The sequence below is a fragment of the Zeugodacus cucurbitae genome, chromosome 6, assembly GCF_028554725.1.
Source record: "Zeugodacus cucurbitae isolate PBARC_wt_2022May chromosome 6, idZeuCucr1.2, whole genome shotgun sequence".
NCBI classification, from domain to species: Eukaryota; Metazoa; Arthropoda; class Insecta; order Diptera; family Tephritidae; genus Zeugodacus; species Zeugodacus cucurbitae.
In genome coordinates this window covers 59,224,797-59,240,789 of record NC_071671.1, presented here as the reverse complement: position 1 = coordinate 59,240,789, position 15,993 = coordinate 59,224,797, and the positions used below count along the sequence as shown (strand labels likewise).

Sequence of the window (15,993 nt, the reverse complement as noted above, 5' to 3'; positions counted from 1 at the left end):
TTTGTAACCGTTTTTATACAAAAAAAACTTATTTTTACAAAAAAAAAACGGCGGAAGCAAAGTTGTAGACCTAATATTTTCAGTGCCTAAGCGAAAATATCGGTAAATCTCTAGATATTTTAATGTTATTTAGAGGGTATCTTTTTCTTCTAATAGTGTGTCACTGTACCAAAAAGGGTTAAATTTGGATTATAACATCCCCTGGGTTAGGCTAGGTTTGTGGGCAGATCTCTGCAAAAACACAGAAGATCTCACTTAGAGCGCTGTCCATTGTGATACGAGTAAAACTCCCTTTGGATCAAAGACCATTAAGGTTCAGCAAAACGCTCGGAATCCGTTACGAATTTCTTTACACGGCTAATGTCGATTCCAGCCAATTCGCTAGGAGCGCTGAAAAAGGGCCTTCCGAGGTGTTTCAACCTCAGTTTGGAAAAGCTGGACAATGAAGAAGGAAATGCTTAGATGATTCCACCTCGCCTTCCTCCATACAGCTTTGGCAACTTGCATCTGGCAAGATCCCAAGTCTCAACGCATGGGTACCCATTGGACAATGTCTAGTAAGCACACCAATGATCGCTCTGAGATGGACCTTTCGCAGAGAAAGCAGTTGAGAGGACCTCTTACGCTCCACAGAGGGCCAAAAGGACCTCACCACTGCACAAGTGCTGGTTTTTGACCAGTGTTTGACGAGCTCATGCGTAGTCTGCATGTTTAGCGCTTTTGCGCAGGTGGTTCATGGACTACCAACGTGTCCATGTCCTTTACAGTTACCAACGATCCCGCCGTGACCGGGTACCCACACTAGTCGGATAGCAAAATAGCTAGAAGCTATTGATAAGGATCTAAGACACTCATTTACTAGCCCAGAGCGTACTGTCATCGATTCCTATGCGGATCACCATACGGAGCAGTGCTTAGCTCCGATCCATCCGTGAAAAAGCGGACTGCACTTCTCCTCCATTGACTTCTTCTTTTCCCACATAGCCCCTAGCTCCTATATAAATTAAAACAAAAATACGATGGGCTCAATACCTTATAATTCGGTTAATATGTGAAATATCCAAATATCCAAATTAAGGAAGCATATATTCAGTTCAGGAATTACCACAGCCCTCATATGCAATATATGCTAATTTTCGTTATTCTAATGGACTTTATGCCGAATATATGAGTCAAATTATGTATTATCTTAATAAAATTACATCAATAAATTGCGAGAGTATAAATTGTTTCCCTCAGCTGCAGTCTGCAAATTACAATGACATACATGCATACATCATACAACCATCTAGAAGTACTGCAAGTGTTGTTGTTATGGTTTTAGTGTTTTCAGAATTTATTTCAGTTTTTATTTTAAATGTAAATGTAATGTGTGTGTTTTCATGCTAATTGCCCACTTGCCGTCTGTTTGAGCTGAAGCTTGAGGCTACTTTTGTACTACTAAATATATACATAAGTATATACGTATATAGGTAGCTGGGTATGTCTAAGTATGCATAATTGTTCGTGTATGTAAACATATGAACATGTGCTTATTTGCGCTTAGATTTTCTATATACATATTTATTGGTGGCTTTAAACGTTTTCTGTGATTGTTTTTGGATTTATTTAATCACCAGCCGTGTATATTGTTGCTGTTGTTTCTGTTGTTGTTGCAGCTGCTGCTATTACTCGTGGTATTGACACTGTTCGTGCTTAGCATTTTCACTAGGCAATTACAAGTAGAAACAACAAAAAAATTAAAAAAAAAATCATTGACAATCGACGACGCCAAGCAGTTCAAGTATCCTCTTTTTTATGTTGCGCACATCCGTCGTTGACATGCGACAATAATAACAACAACAACACAGGAGCGCATGCAAAACTATACAAATATAAATCGTACAAAACAAGCAACAGCTTGGAAGTCTCAAGCAAACAATTGTGACAACAATTGACAATTGGCATTCGACAGCAATTGCCGCAGTGTCACACAGTCGCTGCTGCACTGGCTCATATACAAATGTATGTATGTGTGTGTGTGTATATCAAAGTTGCTACATTGTGGCTTTGGTGCGCTGAGATCCACCAAAAGTCCCCCCAAAGATGTTAGCAGCTCTTCAATTCTTATTGCATTGCACACACACACAAACATTGATATTATACACATACAGCCATATTAACATACACACACACACACACACGCACCTATTAGGAAATGTTGTAAGATTTATTTATTGTCAAGTACTTATTTATTGCTGCTTTGTATACAGAGGCACTGCTGCTGTTGCTGCTGCTGCCTTTGCCAATATTATTGTTGTTGTTATTATATTTACTGACATTGTTGTTGTTGCTATTGCGCATATCGGCATGGAATTCATTTCGTTTTCATGTGGCAGTTCATTCATGTCGATTTGGTAATGATCTTCAATTGCCGCTTTTGAGGTTGTCCGCTACCGCCGCCGCCGCCAACAATTGTTGTCGCAAAATTTATGATTTCCAATTGCAATTTGTTTGTTTGTGAGTGTGTGTGTGTGTTTTGTTTTTGCTTGTATGGTTGGGTATTTGAATATTTTATTTTTCGGAAATGAGGACAATTTTTGGCAATGTTTGTCACATTAAGTGAGCGGCAACGGCGTGCATACGGAATTGTGAGTTTTAAATTTTTTCGTTTTAGATATTTTAGTTGTGTACTAGAGTTTATTGTGAAATGTTGCTTATTGTTGTTGTTGTTAATTGGTATAGGTTATACCGCAATAAGGTCATAATAGAAGCAATTAGAAGGCCTAAAAGTGGATGTACGTTTGGTGATAATTTGCTGATTTTTATATTTTTTAAAGGGTGGCAACTCTATTTCAAAATGTCACTAATTGAAAAACGGAGATTTTCCTTCTACTCCACACATTTAATATTCACTTTGTAATTTGTTTCACATTTTAAAATTTGCTGATGGGTGGCAACTCTATTTCGAAATATATTTAACTTAAATACCTTTTGAACCCTGAGCTCTGAAGAAACTTTTTAGATTATTTCGTTGAGCTTACATTTTTCGATGGTTCGTTACTCTATAAAGTCTATATTTTCGGACAAATTCGAAATATTTGGTTATTAGTTGGCAACTCTATACCTAAATATAAATAATTTCAAGCTTCCCGTTTAAATTGTTTCTTTTTTCTTCATTGGAATATAGCCATTTTATTTGTATTTTATTTAGACCTATATATGCGGCCTAGTAATTTGGAGTGTTTAGTATCAAACATTATCACATTAGTAGTATATGAGTGATCCTGAGAATGTTAATGTTCATTTCTATATAGCAACATAGTCACTTAAATTCTGCTTATTTTAAGAGACTGAATTTGTATATTAGAATTGTGTTCCAACTTAGTGAGGAGTTACTATTGCCTATCCGTATGTTTCATGGTACACTTGTACAAAAAAACATAGAATGTGCTAAACAGTTCAAATAAGATTATCCAGATGTAACCTCTTTTAAACATTCCCTGCTTTCGAACCCCTGAAACTAAAACAAGTGGTGTGATTTTTGGTTGTAGCGAGAGATTTTACGAAGCAACTTTATTTGAAATAATTGTTGGAACAATTATCTGGATGTGGCTAAATATAAAGAGATGACTTGTGGTTATCCCACTTCGAATAACCTATTCTTGTAACGAAAATTTTGTATTTACTCGTAAATATAGGTTCCGCGAATTTTCATATATTTGCCTTTATATTCAATAAAATCAAGAAAATAATATAAACTCGAAATAAAAACATTGCCAAATAAGTCACTAACCTCCTTGCATATTACGTAATAAAGAATACTCAATCACTGATGTGCCGTCAACGACAACGCCTACACATCACGTCTTTATTGAGCAGGCAAACAGTGAAGCGCAGAGCAAAAATATTAGGATAAAATATAAATTAATTTATTCGAAAACAATTTCGAAAATTGTGGAGAGGTAAGTTCTAGACATAATATGCAATTACCCATCACTCATAATTTTTAAGTAAAAGCTAAATTTTCGAATGTTTCAACACTGTTTCATTGTAAATAATTGACAAATAAAAGTGAAAATGAAAATATTGAAAAGAAGTTTTGTAAAATATTTAAAGACAAAAAGCCAAAAACTTGCTCAAAAACTGGAAAATATTGAATTTTTAAGGACCATAAATCCAAAAAAAGATTACGAATTGACAAAATCCAACGCCTAATCATTGGAAATGTCAGAACAACAACAGAAGAAGGATACCGAGAGCAAGAGTGCAGCGACCATACCCACAGTATTGAAATACGTTTTTGGTGGAACGGCAGCGATAGCTGCATCTTGTGTGATGCATCCAATGGATTTGGTAAAAACTCGCATGCAAGTAGCTTCCAGCGGGGGCGGCAAAGCGGTCAGCCCCATAGAAGTGATGAAAATGGCGATGAGGAACGATGGCATCGCTGGCTTGTACAAAGGACTCAGCGCTTCGGTACTGCGACAGTCGGTGTACTCGACGACACGCATCGGCGTCTACACGAGTCTAACGGAATATTATCGCGAGTTGTATAACACATCGCCGACATTGAATGTAACCGTTTTGATGGCAGCCTTTGCGGGCGCGGTGGGTGCTTATGCTGGCACACCGGCCGATCTGGGTCTAGTGCGCATGATGACCGATGCGCGGCTACCGGCAGCCGATCGTCGTAACTACACGAGTGTTTTTAATGCGCTCTCACGCATTGTCAAGGAGGAGGGTGTGTTGGCGCTTTGGCGTGGCGCTGTACCAACTGTGGGGCGTGCCATTGTGGTGAGTGTTGCCCAATTGGCGTCCTACACACAGTTCCGGCGATGCGCAAAGTCGTACCTAGGCATGGGTGATGGGTTCAGTTTGCATTTGGTGGCGAGTATTGGTTCGGGTCTGCTGACAGCGACCGCATCATTGCCGGTGGATATTGCCAAGACGCGCATACAGAATATGAAAATGATCGATGGCAAGCCGGAGTACCGCGGTATATTGGATGTGCTGTTGAAGATTAGTCGGAAAGAAGGCGTTTTGGCGTTGTGGCGCGGTTATACACCGTATGTTTTGCGTGTTGTGCCAACCACAATTTTGATTTTCATTATATTGGAGCAACTCAATACGGCGTACTTTAAGTATGTTTTGGGTGAGGAGTACAAGTCGAAGATTTAAAGATGCCTGTTATTGTTGTTGTATTTTGTGTATGTACATTTGTGTGTAAGTGAATTTGTGACTGTGTGGATAAGTGTGAAAATACAAAATGTTGATTTTATAATTGACTTTCTTTTTGAAGAATTGAAGAATGTTTGAAATTTAAATAAACTGCTCAATATGCTTTTAATTTCAAGCTTAAGTTTCTATTTAAGTTAAGTTTACGTTAAGCTAAATTCAAGTTTAATTTATGTTTATGTTTATGTTTAAGTTTAAGTTTAAGTTTAAGTTTAAGTTTAAGTTTAAGTTTAAGTTTAAGTTTAAGTTTAAGTTTAAGTTTAAGTTTAAGTTTAAGTTTAAGTTTAAGTTTAAGTTTAAGTTTAAGTTTAAGTTTAAGTTTAAGTTTAAGTTTAAGTTTAAGTTTAAGTTTAAGGTTAAGTTTAAGTTTAAGTTTAAGTTTAAGTTTAAGTTTAAGTTTAAGTTTAAGTTTAAGTTTAAGTTTAAGTTTAAGTTTAAGTTTAAGTTTAAGTTTAAGTTTAAGTTTAAGTTTAAGTTTAAGTTTAAGTTTAAGTTTAAGTTTAAGTTTAAGTTTAAGTTTAAGTTTAAGTTTAAGTTTAAGTTTAAGTTTAAGTTTAAGTTTAAGTTTAAGTTTAAGTTTAAGTTTAAGTTTAAGTTTAAGTTTAAGTTTAATTTTAATTTTAAGTTTAAGTTTAAGTTTAAAGTTTAAGTATAAGTTTAAGTTTAAGTTTAAGTTTAAGTTTAAGTTTAATTTTAATTTTAAGTTTAAGTTTAAGTTTAAAGTTTAAAGTTTAAGTTTAAGTTTAAGTTTAAGTTTAAGTTTAAGTTTAAGTTTAAGTTTAAGTTTAAGTTTAAGTTTAAGTTTAAGTTTAAGTTTAAGTTTAAGTTTAAGTTTAAGTTTAAGTTTAAGTTTAAGTTTAGGTTTAAGTTTAAGTTTAAGTTTAAGTTTAAGTTTAAGTTTAAAGTTTAAGTTTAAGTTTAAGTTTAAGTTTAAGTTTAAGTTTAAGTTTAAGTTTAAGTTTAAGTTTAAGTTTAAGTTTAAGTTTAAGTTTAAGTTTAAGTTTAAGTTTAAGTTTAAGTTTAAGTTTAAGTTTAAGTTTAAGGTTAAGTTTAAGTTTAAGTTTAAGTTTAAGTTTAAGTTTAAGTTTAAGTTTAAGTTTAAGTTTAAGTTTAAGTTTAAGTTTAAGTTTAAGTTTAAGTTTAAGTTTAAGTTTAAGTTTAAGTTTAAGTTTAAGTTTAAGTTTAAGTTTAAGTTTAAGTTTAAGTTTAAGTTTAAGTTTAAGTTTAAGTTTAAGTTTAAGTTTAAGTTTAAGTTTAAGTTTAAGTTTAAGTTTAAGTTTAAGTTTAAGTTTAAGTTTAAGTTTAAGTTTAAGTTTAAGTTTAAGTTTAAGTTTAATTTTAATTTTAAGTTTAAGTTTAAGTTTAAAGTTTAAGTATAAGTTTAAGTTTAAGTTTAAGTTTAAGTTTAATTTTAATTTTAAGTTTAAGTTTAAGTTTAAGTTTAAGTTTAAAGTTTAAAGTTTAAGTTTAAGTTTAAGTTTAAGTTTAAGTTTAAGTTTAAGTTTAAGTTTAAGTTTAAGTTTAAGTTTAAGTTTAAGTTTAAGTTTAAGTTTAAGTTTAAGTTTAAGTTTAAGTTTAAGTTTAAGTTTAGGTTTAAGTTTAAGTTTAAGTTTAAGTTTAAGTTTAAGTTTAAAGTTTAAGTTTAAGTTTAAGTTTAAGTTTAAGTTTAAGTATAAGTATAAGTATAAGTATAAGTATAAGTATAAGTATAAGTATAAGTATAAGTATAAGTTTAAGTTTAAGTTTAAGTTTAAGTTTAAGTTTAAGTTTAAGTTTAAGTTTAAGTTTAAGTTTAAGTTTAAGTTTAAGTTTAAGTTTAAGTTTAAGTTTAAGTTTAAGTTTAAGTTTAAGTTTAAGTTTAATTTTATATAATATTTACTTTAAAAACGTTTTATCACAAAATGTCCCACTGTCATCAAACGTCATCACCACTACCCGCTACTGTATTGCACTGCTGCGTGCGCGTCCTCACGATTGACTTGTTTATGATTATGAGTAAGAATTATTTTACTTCATTCACTTCATTGTCTTTTCCTTATGTTTTCGTCATACCAAAATTTATTTCTCACACAAAAGTTGTTGCTTTATTGTTGTTGTTGTTGCTTAACTTCAAAATTACATTTAGTTTTGTTATTTACTCGCTTGTTGTATGCTATATTTTAACTTGAAACTTTTTGTTGCCAAATATCCACAGGGCAAATGAATAAAATGTGATGAAACAGAAGCAAGCAAGTAAGAAGAAGCAGAGAAGTTATATACAAACAAACATACATCTATGTAAGTAGGTATGCGCATGTGTTTCTTGCCTGCCAAATAAAGCGCACTTCATAAAAATTCAATTCAGTTCCCAATTGCTTTGGTGTACATACATATGTACGTACTCTGAGCGTGTACCCACTCGTACGCGGCACCAGCTTGGCGGCTTGCAAGTGCCTTCTTCTCAGAAGGTTACCGTTGTGTACGAAAAGGAGCAGCTGTTGCCACTATGTACATACATATGTAGATAGAGATAGTCAGTCTATAGTCGAGCTTTATGGCGCTCGAGTGGCGTGGTGTGGGTCTATGGAGCTAGCTAGTGGTGCCGTATTCGGCGTTGAGCCGCTTTAAAAGTTCGCTACGTTCGTTCGGGTTGCACTTAAGCGGATTAATGCAAATTGAGTTAACACTTTTGACTTGCCGGCCAATCATTTTATGATTTCTTGCCACTTTTGGCTTTTTTTGGCATTAAGCATAATAATTATTAAATAATTCACTGTGTACAATTCGCTGGAGAGCGTTGAGTGCTGAGAATAATTCAAATGTGGCATGGAGATATATGATTGGGGGTGGTAGCGTGAAACTAATGTATGTATGAATGTGTTTTCAAGCGCTTATTTGATAAGAAAAATTTAATTAATTTATTGCTTAAATTAGGCGTACATATTTGTACATACATATTTCAATATGTATGTACGTGCATATTAATTAGTAATTTCGGGAAAGTTCTTTTATATAAATTTTATTAAATATTTTACAATACTATTTTGGCTACTATTTTACACTTCAGCTCTTTAGGAAAGTTTGTAGAAGCTAGAAATTCTAGAAAAATTCCTGTGCACTCAGCTTATTGGAAATATTTCATAAACATGAGTAGAATTACAGAGAAAAGGTTAACGAACGAAATCTTATTATTTTCTGGCGTTATTTGAATATTCTTCGAGAAGCAAATATGTATGTCCAAAAGAAAATTATATATTTTATAAAGTTATTCAGAAAAATGTTATAACAAAATAAAACAAAAAAGTTTTAAAACATGAGTATAATTATGACACATCGTGAAAGGTTAAGAAAGGTCAACTGAAGTGACTTATAAAAATCGACAGCAAATATTGCGAATGTTATTAAACTAGACTCAAACATCTATACTTAATTTTTGTAATCTTTATTAAGGTCACTAGGGTTAAGCTTTTAGTGACGATAATGAGTGATAGTGAGAGATGAGAAATAACTTGCTGATATAAAAAAATTTGTTTCTTATGGTTGATTTACTATGGTGGCTTTATTTTTAGTATCGATAAAGTTTTAACACTTTAATAGATCAAATTTGGGAATTCTTCATTTTGGGGAAAAATAGAGGCGAACACCACGGTGTTAAACATAGATCGTGATTTGCAATATTTTTCATATGTATATCTTTGGATAACCGCGAAACATTGTATTTAGATATCTCAGGCTAGACTATTGAAAATATAGTAATGAATGATTAGTTAGCACCATTTGACAGTACTACAGGGGGGGAAATTATTCATTTGAGGTACTCTACTGAATACTAGAACTTGTATTAGGGATAAACATTCAGAAATCTAAGGAGAAAGGTTTTACGTTAAGCCCAAAAGAGTGGTGTGATAATGAATTATTCTTGCCAACGAACCTCAGAACCTTATTCATGAATAAGAAAACATTTTAAGGGCTTTAGTAAAAATATTTCGAGGTATTATGAAAATAAAGCCCACCAAACAGGGCCTAAGGCACAAAGGTTCTCAAAACTATTAAAAATATCTTAAACAAAATTTTAATCTAATATAATAATGCCCTTTTTATAAGACATTTTCCATATGAAAGTACTACAGGAATAATATAGTTTTTGATCAAAAATCTCCTGCTTTTAACCCACTGTAAAAGTCAGTACGCTAAAACTCGTTCAATGTACGGTGTTTGAGAAATCAATTTGTGTAAAAAAAAAATAAATAAACCCGTTACATGCAAAATTTATTTAAAACAGTCACACCGTGTGAACTGGATATAAAAACGATGTAAATAAAAAGCAAATTGGTAGCAATGACCTACCTTTGGTACTTCAGCATGGCGCGTGGCAGCAGAAAACTCCCACTCTCCGATATTTCCGTGGCGCTACTCTTCTTCCCATGCACCGGCGCCAGCTCTTCGGCCTGCATGATGGCACCTCCTCCATTGCCACCCTCTAGGCTGCCGGTGTGTTTCACATCCACATCCGCCGCCGATGACGGCGAGGCGTTACGCGAACGCACCAAACGCACACCGAACCGTTGCATATATGTATAGGTCAGTTCGCCGGTATGTTGAGGGCGACGCGTAAAACCAGTGTCATCATCAACATCGCTGCTGCGTAGACTATGCTGACTGCTGCGTCCGCTGCTGCTGCTATGCTGAAAGCTGCTGCGTGTGCTCTGCGTCGATGAGGCGATCGATGAGGCACCGCGATAAATTGTTTTAAGCGTATTGTGTGGCTTTTGTTGCAGTTGTTGTTGTTGTTGATGCTGACTATGATTGCTGCCGCCACCAACAACGGACGGCACTTTTGTGGCAGTGATTGTGGCGCTGGTGTGTGTGGCAGCAATAGCAGCAGCAGCACCCACCTTATGGACGACACCCTGCTCTTCGAAGTCCTTGGGATCATAGGGTTGGATTGCGTCGAAATTGTACGAGTTGAAGTAAGCTTGCTCGCGTGTGCGCTTCATTTTGGCAGCCTCTGAGGCATAGTCATCGAATTCGGTGGCATTTTTCTTTTGGCTCAGCGCCTGCGCGGGCTTATTGCAAATCGGCATTCTTCTATTGTTGGCAGTTGTGGTGGCGCTAGTGTCGATGGCCGTGCTGTTGTTGTTGTTCTGAGGCGTTTTGACGCGTGGGGGCGTACCCTCAGCTACTCAGCTTAGAAGACACTTCGGTTGTGGTTATGATTGTCGCGGCGGTGCCTGCTTTGGTTGCGCGTTGGCAGTAACTGCAGCGTGTGACAGGCGTTAGGAACACAAAATTGGTGGAAATTTTGCTAATGTTTTTGTTGTTACTACTGCTAATGGCGAACAGTTTGTGTTGCGCGTTGAACTGCAATTAAAAGTAAGAAGAGAAAAATATTTAGAAATTAATAGATATTTTCCAAAAATTATTTGCTTTTATTTTTAATTAGTCACGTGATGCGCTCAACTTTTTTAATTTTTTATATTTTTATTTTTTTATATTTTTTTTTAATTTTTCTTATAAATGTAAAACAATTATTTTTTGCCAAATTTTCGCTTTATTATCATTGAAAACAAAAAAAGAAGTTCGCTAATTCCTTTCATTCATTTCATTTTACTTCGTTAATAATTTCACTTAATTGGCCAGCTGCGCGGCGGCCCGTTTCGTGTTTGTGTGGCCAAGCGACAAGCAGCTTAGCGTGTGTGCGTTTTTATTGCTGCATTAGCGTGCTCCAAGCCGTTTGGCAGGCTAGCTGGCGCGCTAATGCTGTTGGCGTTGGCTACAAATTCCCGTTTGGCGCGAAAACATCCGCCTGCTCTGTTGGTTGACTCAGTTTTTCAGCGCTTTTGAACTGGTTTGCGTTCGAAATGGATTTTGTAGGCCCAGAATGTGCACAATGGCCAGCGGCTAGAGTGAAATGAGTAAGCGCATGCGCGTATATAAACATACATACAGACACACAATTGCACACATATAAATGTATATAGCGTTAACCACCCGCAGCTGCCACTCTGCGCTATTTCTTTGCGGTTTAATTGAATTTTTTTGCGCTTTTTTCGCTTTTCAGCGTGCGTGTGTAATGCCAGTAAAACGGATATGGTTAGCTTCCCATAGATGTTGGGATTTTGTAATTTATGCGTTCGCTTTTGCTATTTAGCGCAGAATTCGGAATTCTTTTTTTACTTTTTTTTTTCTTTGCTATAAAGATAAAAAAATCTGTGCTTTTGCTTTGGTGTATGGGATTGCGCTTGAGTAAGTCAAAAAGTATCTTGTTTTTAATTGTTTTTACTTCTGATTTAAAATTTATTTGCTTTGAATCAATAAAAGCACAGCAAAAGAAGCGAAATTTGTCGTACCTTTCGGAAGATTAATTAAATAACTGCAAATTTTGCAAAATTTGTATAGAAGATAAAATAATTAAATTCATCAGGTTTGTCACATAATAAAATAAAAGTAATGGGATTCAAAATTAGACTTGTTGTACAGAAGACACAAAGTAATAGGCTTGGTCTTTAAAATATATAATTTAAAAAATCTCAAATTATTAAAAAAAAATTAAGATTTTTACACACAAATTTTAAGAATTGATTTTTCACAGCCAGTATGCTACTTTATATTTTATGAGTATTTTTACTCTTCAGAAATGGACGCTGAGACAAGATGCTGTCTGTCACTATTAAATGCAATACTACTTTCCCGTTATATTATACTAGATCTCACTAAAGTTGGGCTTCGAGAACTTACGACCCTCTAAGTGATTACCACGTAATCAAAAAGTTTCGCTCCAAATGTATAAAAATCATCTCTATTATGGTACCATAGCACAATAGGTCGTATGTGAACCGAAATAACATATATAAAATGTGAATGTAAAATGTCTTTGATTTTCCAAGTGTTGGAGAGTAGCCAATCGAACAAACTGGTTGCTACTCTGCGCTTTCTTAGGTAGTGAAATTCTTCCTTCCACATCAAAAACGCTTTCAAAAGTAGATTTAAAATTTAAAATTTAATTTTTGGCAATAATTTGCCATAGCTCGGCATTTACAATAGTCAAACTGATCTAAAATCTATAAAATAAAACTTGAGTATAACAGTTATACCCCTTTAAAGAGCTATTTGCATACTCTCTTGTACAAATTCAACTCTATGGCTTTGTTATTGCTTAAATCTGTAAATTGTTCACAAGAGAGCATATTAAAAATATTTGGAATTTTCCTTTTTAATTTGGTATGCTACAACTTCATAGTCAATAGGCGTGTTTTATTTGACCAGCAAATTAAGCTATTAGCTTATTTTGTATGGAAGACATAGCCAACATAATTATGTTGGCTTGTCATAAGCTATCATAGCTTGTATATTGAACTAGAGGCATTGCAAGTTCATCACTTTTTTTCATTCACAATAGTTTGGTTCTTTCCAAAAAAAAGTAGTTGGCAATAGCGAGAAACCCCATTTTGACATATAAAAATGTAAACAAACAAAAATTTTAAATTCTATCGAACTTTATCCATATTTATTTTGACCATCCCGGATCGAATAATGCTTGTAGATTCCTTAAAAAATCAGAATATTATAGAAAAGCGGTAAACAAAAGGAAATTTGATTTATAAATTCAACTTTTTTTCAAATAAATTACATTTCAGCTGAAGTGCTGAACACAAAGACGACGACGCGACACGACGTAGCGACGGCTGATTACAAATGTCGCTTTGAAGCCAGCGTCTTGAACATTTTGAAGACGGCAGCGACATATCAAACAACAATTTCATTGTTGCCGTACTAAAACCTTTCATTTCAATAAAATTTACATATTTAGTTTAAAGTGAAATTATTTGTGCAAAAAATGTAAAAAATGGTCGATTTATTTGTTTTAAATAATCGATTGTTATTATAAATGATATATCAAAGCTATTTTAAATTTCTGCTGGCAAAATAACGTCATACATGTTAGAACTTTGAATAATTTTATATTTCACATATTAGTGGCAGCTCTACAGCGGCCATTGTCGTCGGCAAAATTAGAAACATTTCTAATTTGGCGACAGCGAAGACTTCAACCCTTTTGTCGTGAAGTCGTGCTGTTGTCAAAAAATCTGTGCCCCTAAGAACGCGTGTATTTTAATATTTGACAGATGTCGCTCGTCGCTTGTCGTCTTCTATGTGTTCAGCACATAAGAGTTCGGGACCGCATTGCCAACACAATTCATTTTTAAGCGAAGATATGAAATAAGCTAAATGCGTTTTATTTGTCCAAGATTTAGCTATTAGCTTGTGGTGGTCAAATAAAACACGCCTAATATTAAAGAAATATTTAAATATAATAGGCTTGTCATTTCATTTCATATGAGTTTTCGTTAAAATTAAAAATATAAGAGTTCAATTTATAATACTCGCTACAATATAATTTTACCTTTAAGCCACTCTTTAACACACTTAAATTTTATATCAATAACACCACTCAACATTTTTGATTTATACCATATCAATATTTAATTACAAACAATTAATGGCAACAAGAAATACAATTAGCTCGCCTGTACTTAAAAAGCTCGTATGAGCATTACTAATTGAGCATTTTTATAATTTTATTAGACTTAGATCCGATTTGACTACCACTTTTTATGGCTGCCAGCGGCAGTCGTTGACATTTTTTGCATGCAATTAGCATTTTAATTGCACTTTCTAGCATTAACATAACAATAATTGTGGCAAAGCGGCAGTCACAGCGCTAAGCTGTACTCAGCTCGAGCTGATTAGAAAAAAAATAAAAGCCAAACAAATGCAAACAAAACAATAAAAAACAGCAAATGCGAACTGGTTGCTATGAAGTGATCAACTTTGCAGGCTCAAACGGGCAATTTTGTATAAATATATATTTATAAGTCAAACTCAATGTCCGGTTCAAGAATGAATTATACCTTAGATATGATCACAATTGTTTTTCAATGAAATGTTAAACTTGTATGGCATGGGTAATTATTTTATTATGTAACACATTTTACGTCAAATCCTGGGAAAATTACTTGCTTGCAGCGGTTTATTTGTTTTTGGTCTGGGTTTTATACGCTTAATTTAATTAATGTTGTGAATTTTACAGTTGTTAAGCGGATTTGAAGTACTTCTGTAGGTGGGAAGGAATGTGTGTCGGGTTTTTTTAAAACAGTTTCTTTATATGAACTGATCTCATGTTTCAGGAATAATTTCTTTTCTGTTTTGTAGAATGATTTAAAGTAATAGAAACTGTTCTGTAAAGTGTTTGGTTTTTATAGGACCAGATCTGGAGTTGTAGTTCCATTTTTAGACAATTATCTTACTTTCGTGTTGGATATCACTAGCATAACGGATAGACCTCATTTTACACTCTTTCGAAACATTGTGATTTTTAGGATTCAAGGTTTTTCAACTTTTATTTAGGGATGCCCATAGGAATAACCTATCATAGATCTGTAAATCATCTATTATAGAACAAGAGACTATTATCCCAGGGTTTAGTTAATTCTCTTCGGAAGTTTCAACTTTAATTTGTATTCCTTCATAGGGAAGTCCTAGAACATAACAGACATAACAAAGAGGAGAACTTTGTTCCAACGGAGAAGGAGAAGGGTAGGAAAGTATTTGTGAGTGGGAGTTGAGGAAAAGAATGGATCATATAATTATATATAATTCCTTTAATGAAACTGTTAATCGAAAGATCATTTTTAAAACAAAATACGGATAGATTGTGTTACAAGAAGGTGATTGAAATATATGTATGTTAAAAAATGTTAGGTCGATGCAATATTGATGACTACTGCAATCAAGCTCAATAGTCGATGAAGTACTGATGACTACTACAATGAAGTTTATAATATCCAACTTTACACAACAAAAAAATTAAATTAAAAAACAACAACAAAAAGTGGTATGCAATGTAATGATTAATGACTGGTAATTTAAGGAAATTGTAACGCTGAGGATAATAATTGTCATTGCTTGCAATATGTTTGAATAAAAGAAATATGAATTTATGAAATTGACGACTAAATGTTAAGAAAATTAACAAAATAAACACTGTTAGTGTAGCAAAAACAACAGCAAGAATAACAACAAAAAAAAAGAAAAAAATGCATCTCACAAAAAACAACAACAATTGCAACATGGAAAATAATGCGCTGTAGCAATAGGCAAACAACAACGAAAAACTAAGTAGCAACAACAACAGAAACAACAAGCAAACATGAACTAAGCAAAATGCTAAAAGGCGTGTGCAGCAAAATGCAACTCTTGACTGACTCTAACAAAGAAGCGAAACGAAACGTGAAAAAGGTCTCAACTATTGCGGCAACAGCTAAAATGCACCAACAACAGAAACAAAAAAATAAATGCAAAACAAAAAAAAAATGTTGAAGGAAAAAACAAAGCAGAGAACAACAATTGATGTGGCAGGCAAAAGTGACAGCAAAAAGTGGCAACAATAAAAAGCTGTGTCGAGGTTGCGCGCAATGATTGTTATTCTGCTACAATATGATTTGTTTTTCTTTGGTTGTTGATATTATTATTGTTGTTGTTGTTGTTGTTGTTATACCACAGCTGTCTGCCACCACAAACGCTACTGTAATTTTGTACAACGACGGCGGACTGTGGCAGCTTGACTTGCTGTTGTTAGCAGTGCTTTGGCTGAGAGCAATCGTTGTTGTTGCTGTTGCTACTGTAAACGGAAATTACCGCATCATTGCAGTCGAACAACCAACAATCAAATGCTTCAAATGAGTGCTGCTCGAGCGCTGGCATTTTGCGAATAAAAACAAAAGCAGCAATAACAAC

At 34.0% G+C, this 15,993-nt stretch overlaps 2 protein-coding genes across 2 annotated transcripts in view; one reads left to right on the top strand and one right to left on the bottom strand.

The window, feature by feature from the left end:
* Positions 1 to 15,993, bottom strand: part of LOC105217534 (serine-rich adhesin for platelets) — a 154,297-nt gene that overhangs the window by 51,662 nt on the left and 86,642 nt on the right. Inside the window, exon 4 of the mRNA XM_054232788.1 lies at positions 9,544 to 10,557. Within this exon, the coding sequence (XP_054088763.1) occupies positions 9,544 to 10,280 (737 nt within the window). The 5' untranslated portion in view covers positions 10,281 to 10,557. The remainder of the gene's footprint in view (positions 1 to 9,543; positions 10,558 to 15,993) is intronic.
* LOC114804621 (mitochondrial 2-oxoglutarate/malate carrier protein-like) lies at positions 4,006 to 5,305 on the top strand. The gene has a single exon (XM_029043630.2). The coding sequence runs from the start codon at positions 4,207 to 4,209 to the stop codon at positions 5,158 to 5,160; it is 954 nt and encodes a 317-aa protein (XP_028899463.2). The 5' UTR covers positions 4,006 to 4,206; the 3' UTR covers positions 5,161 to 5,305.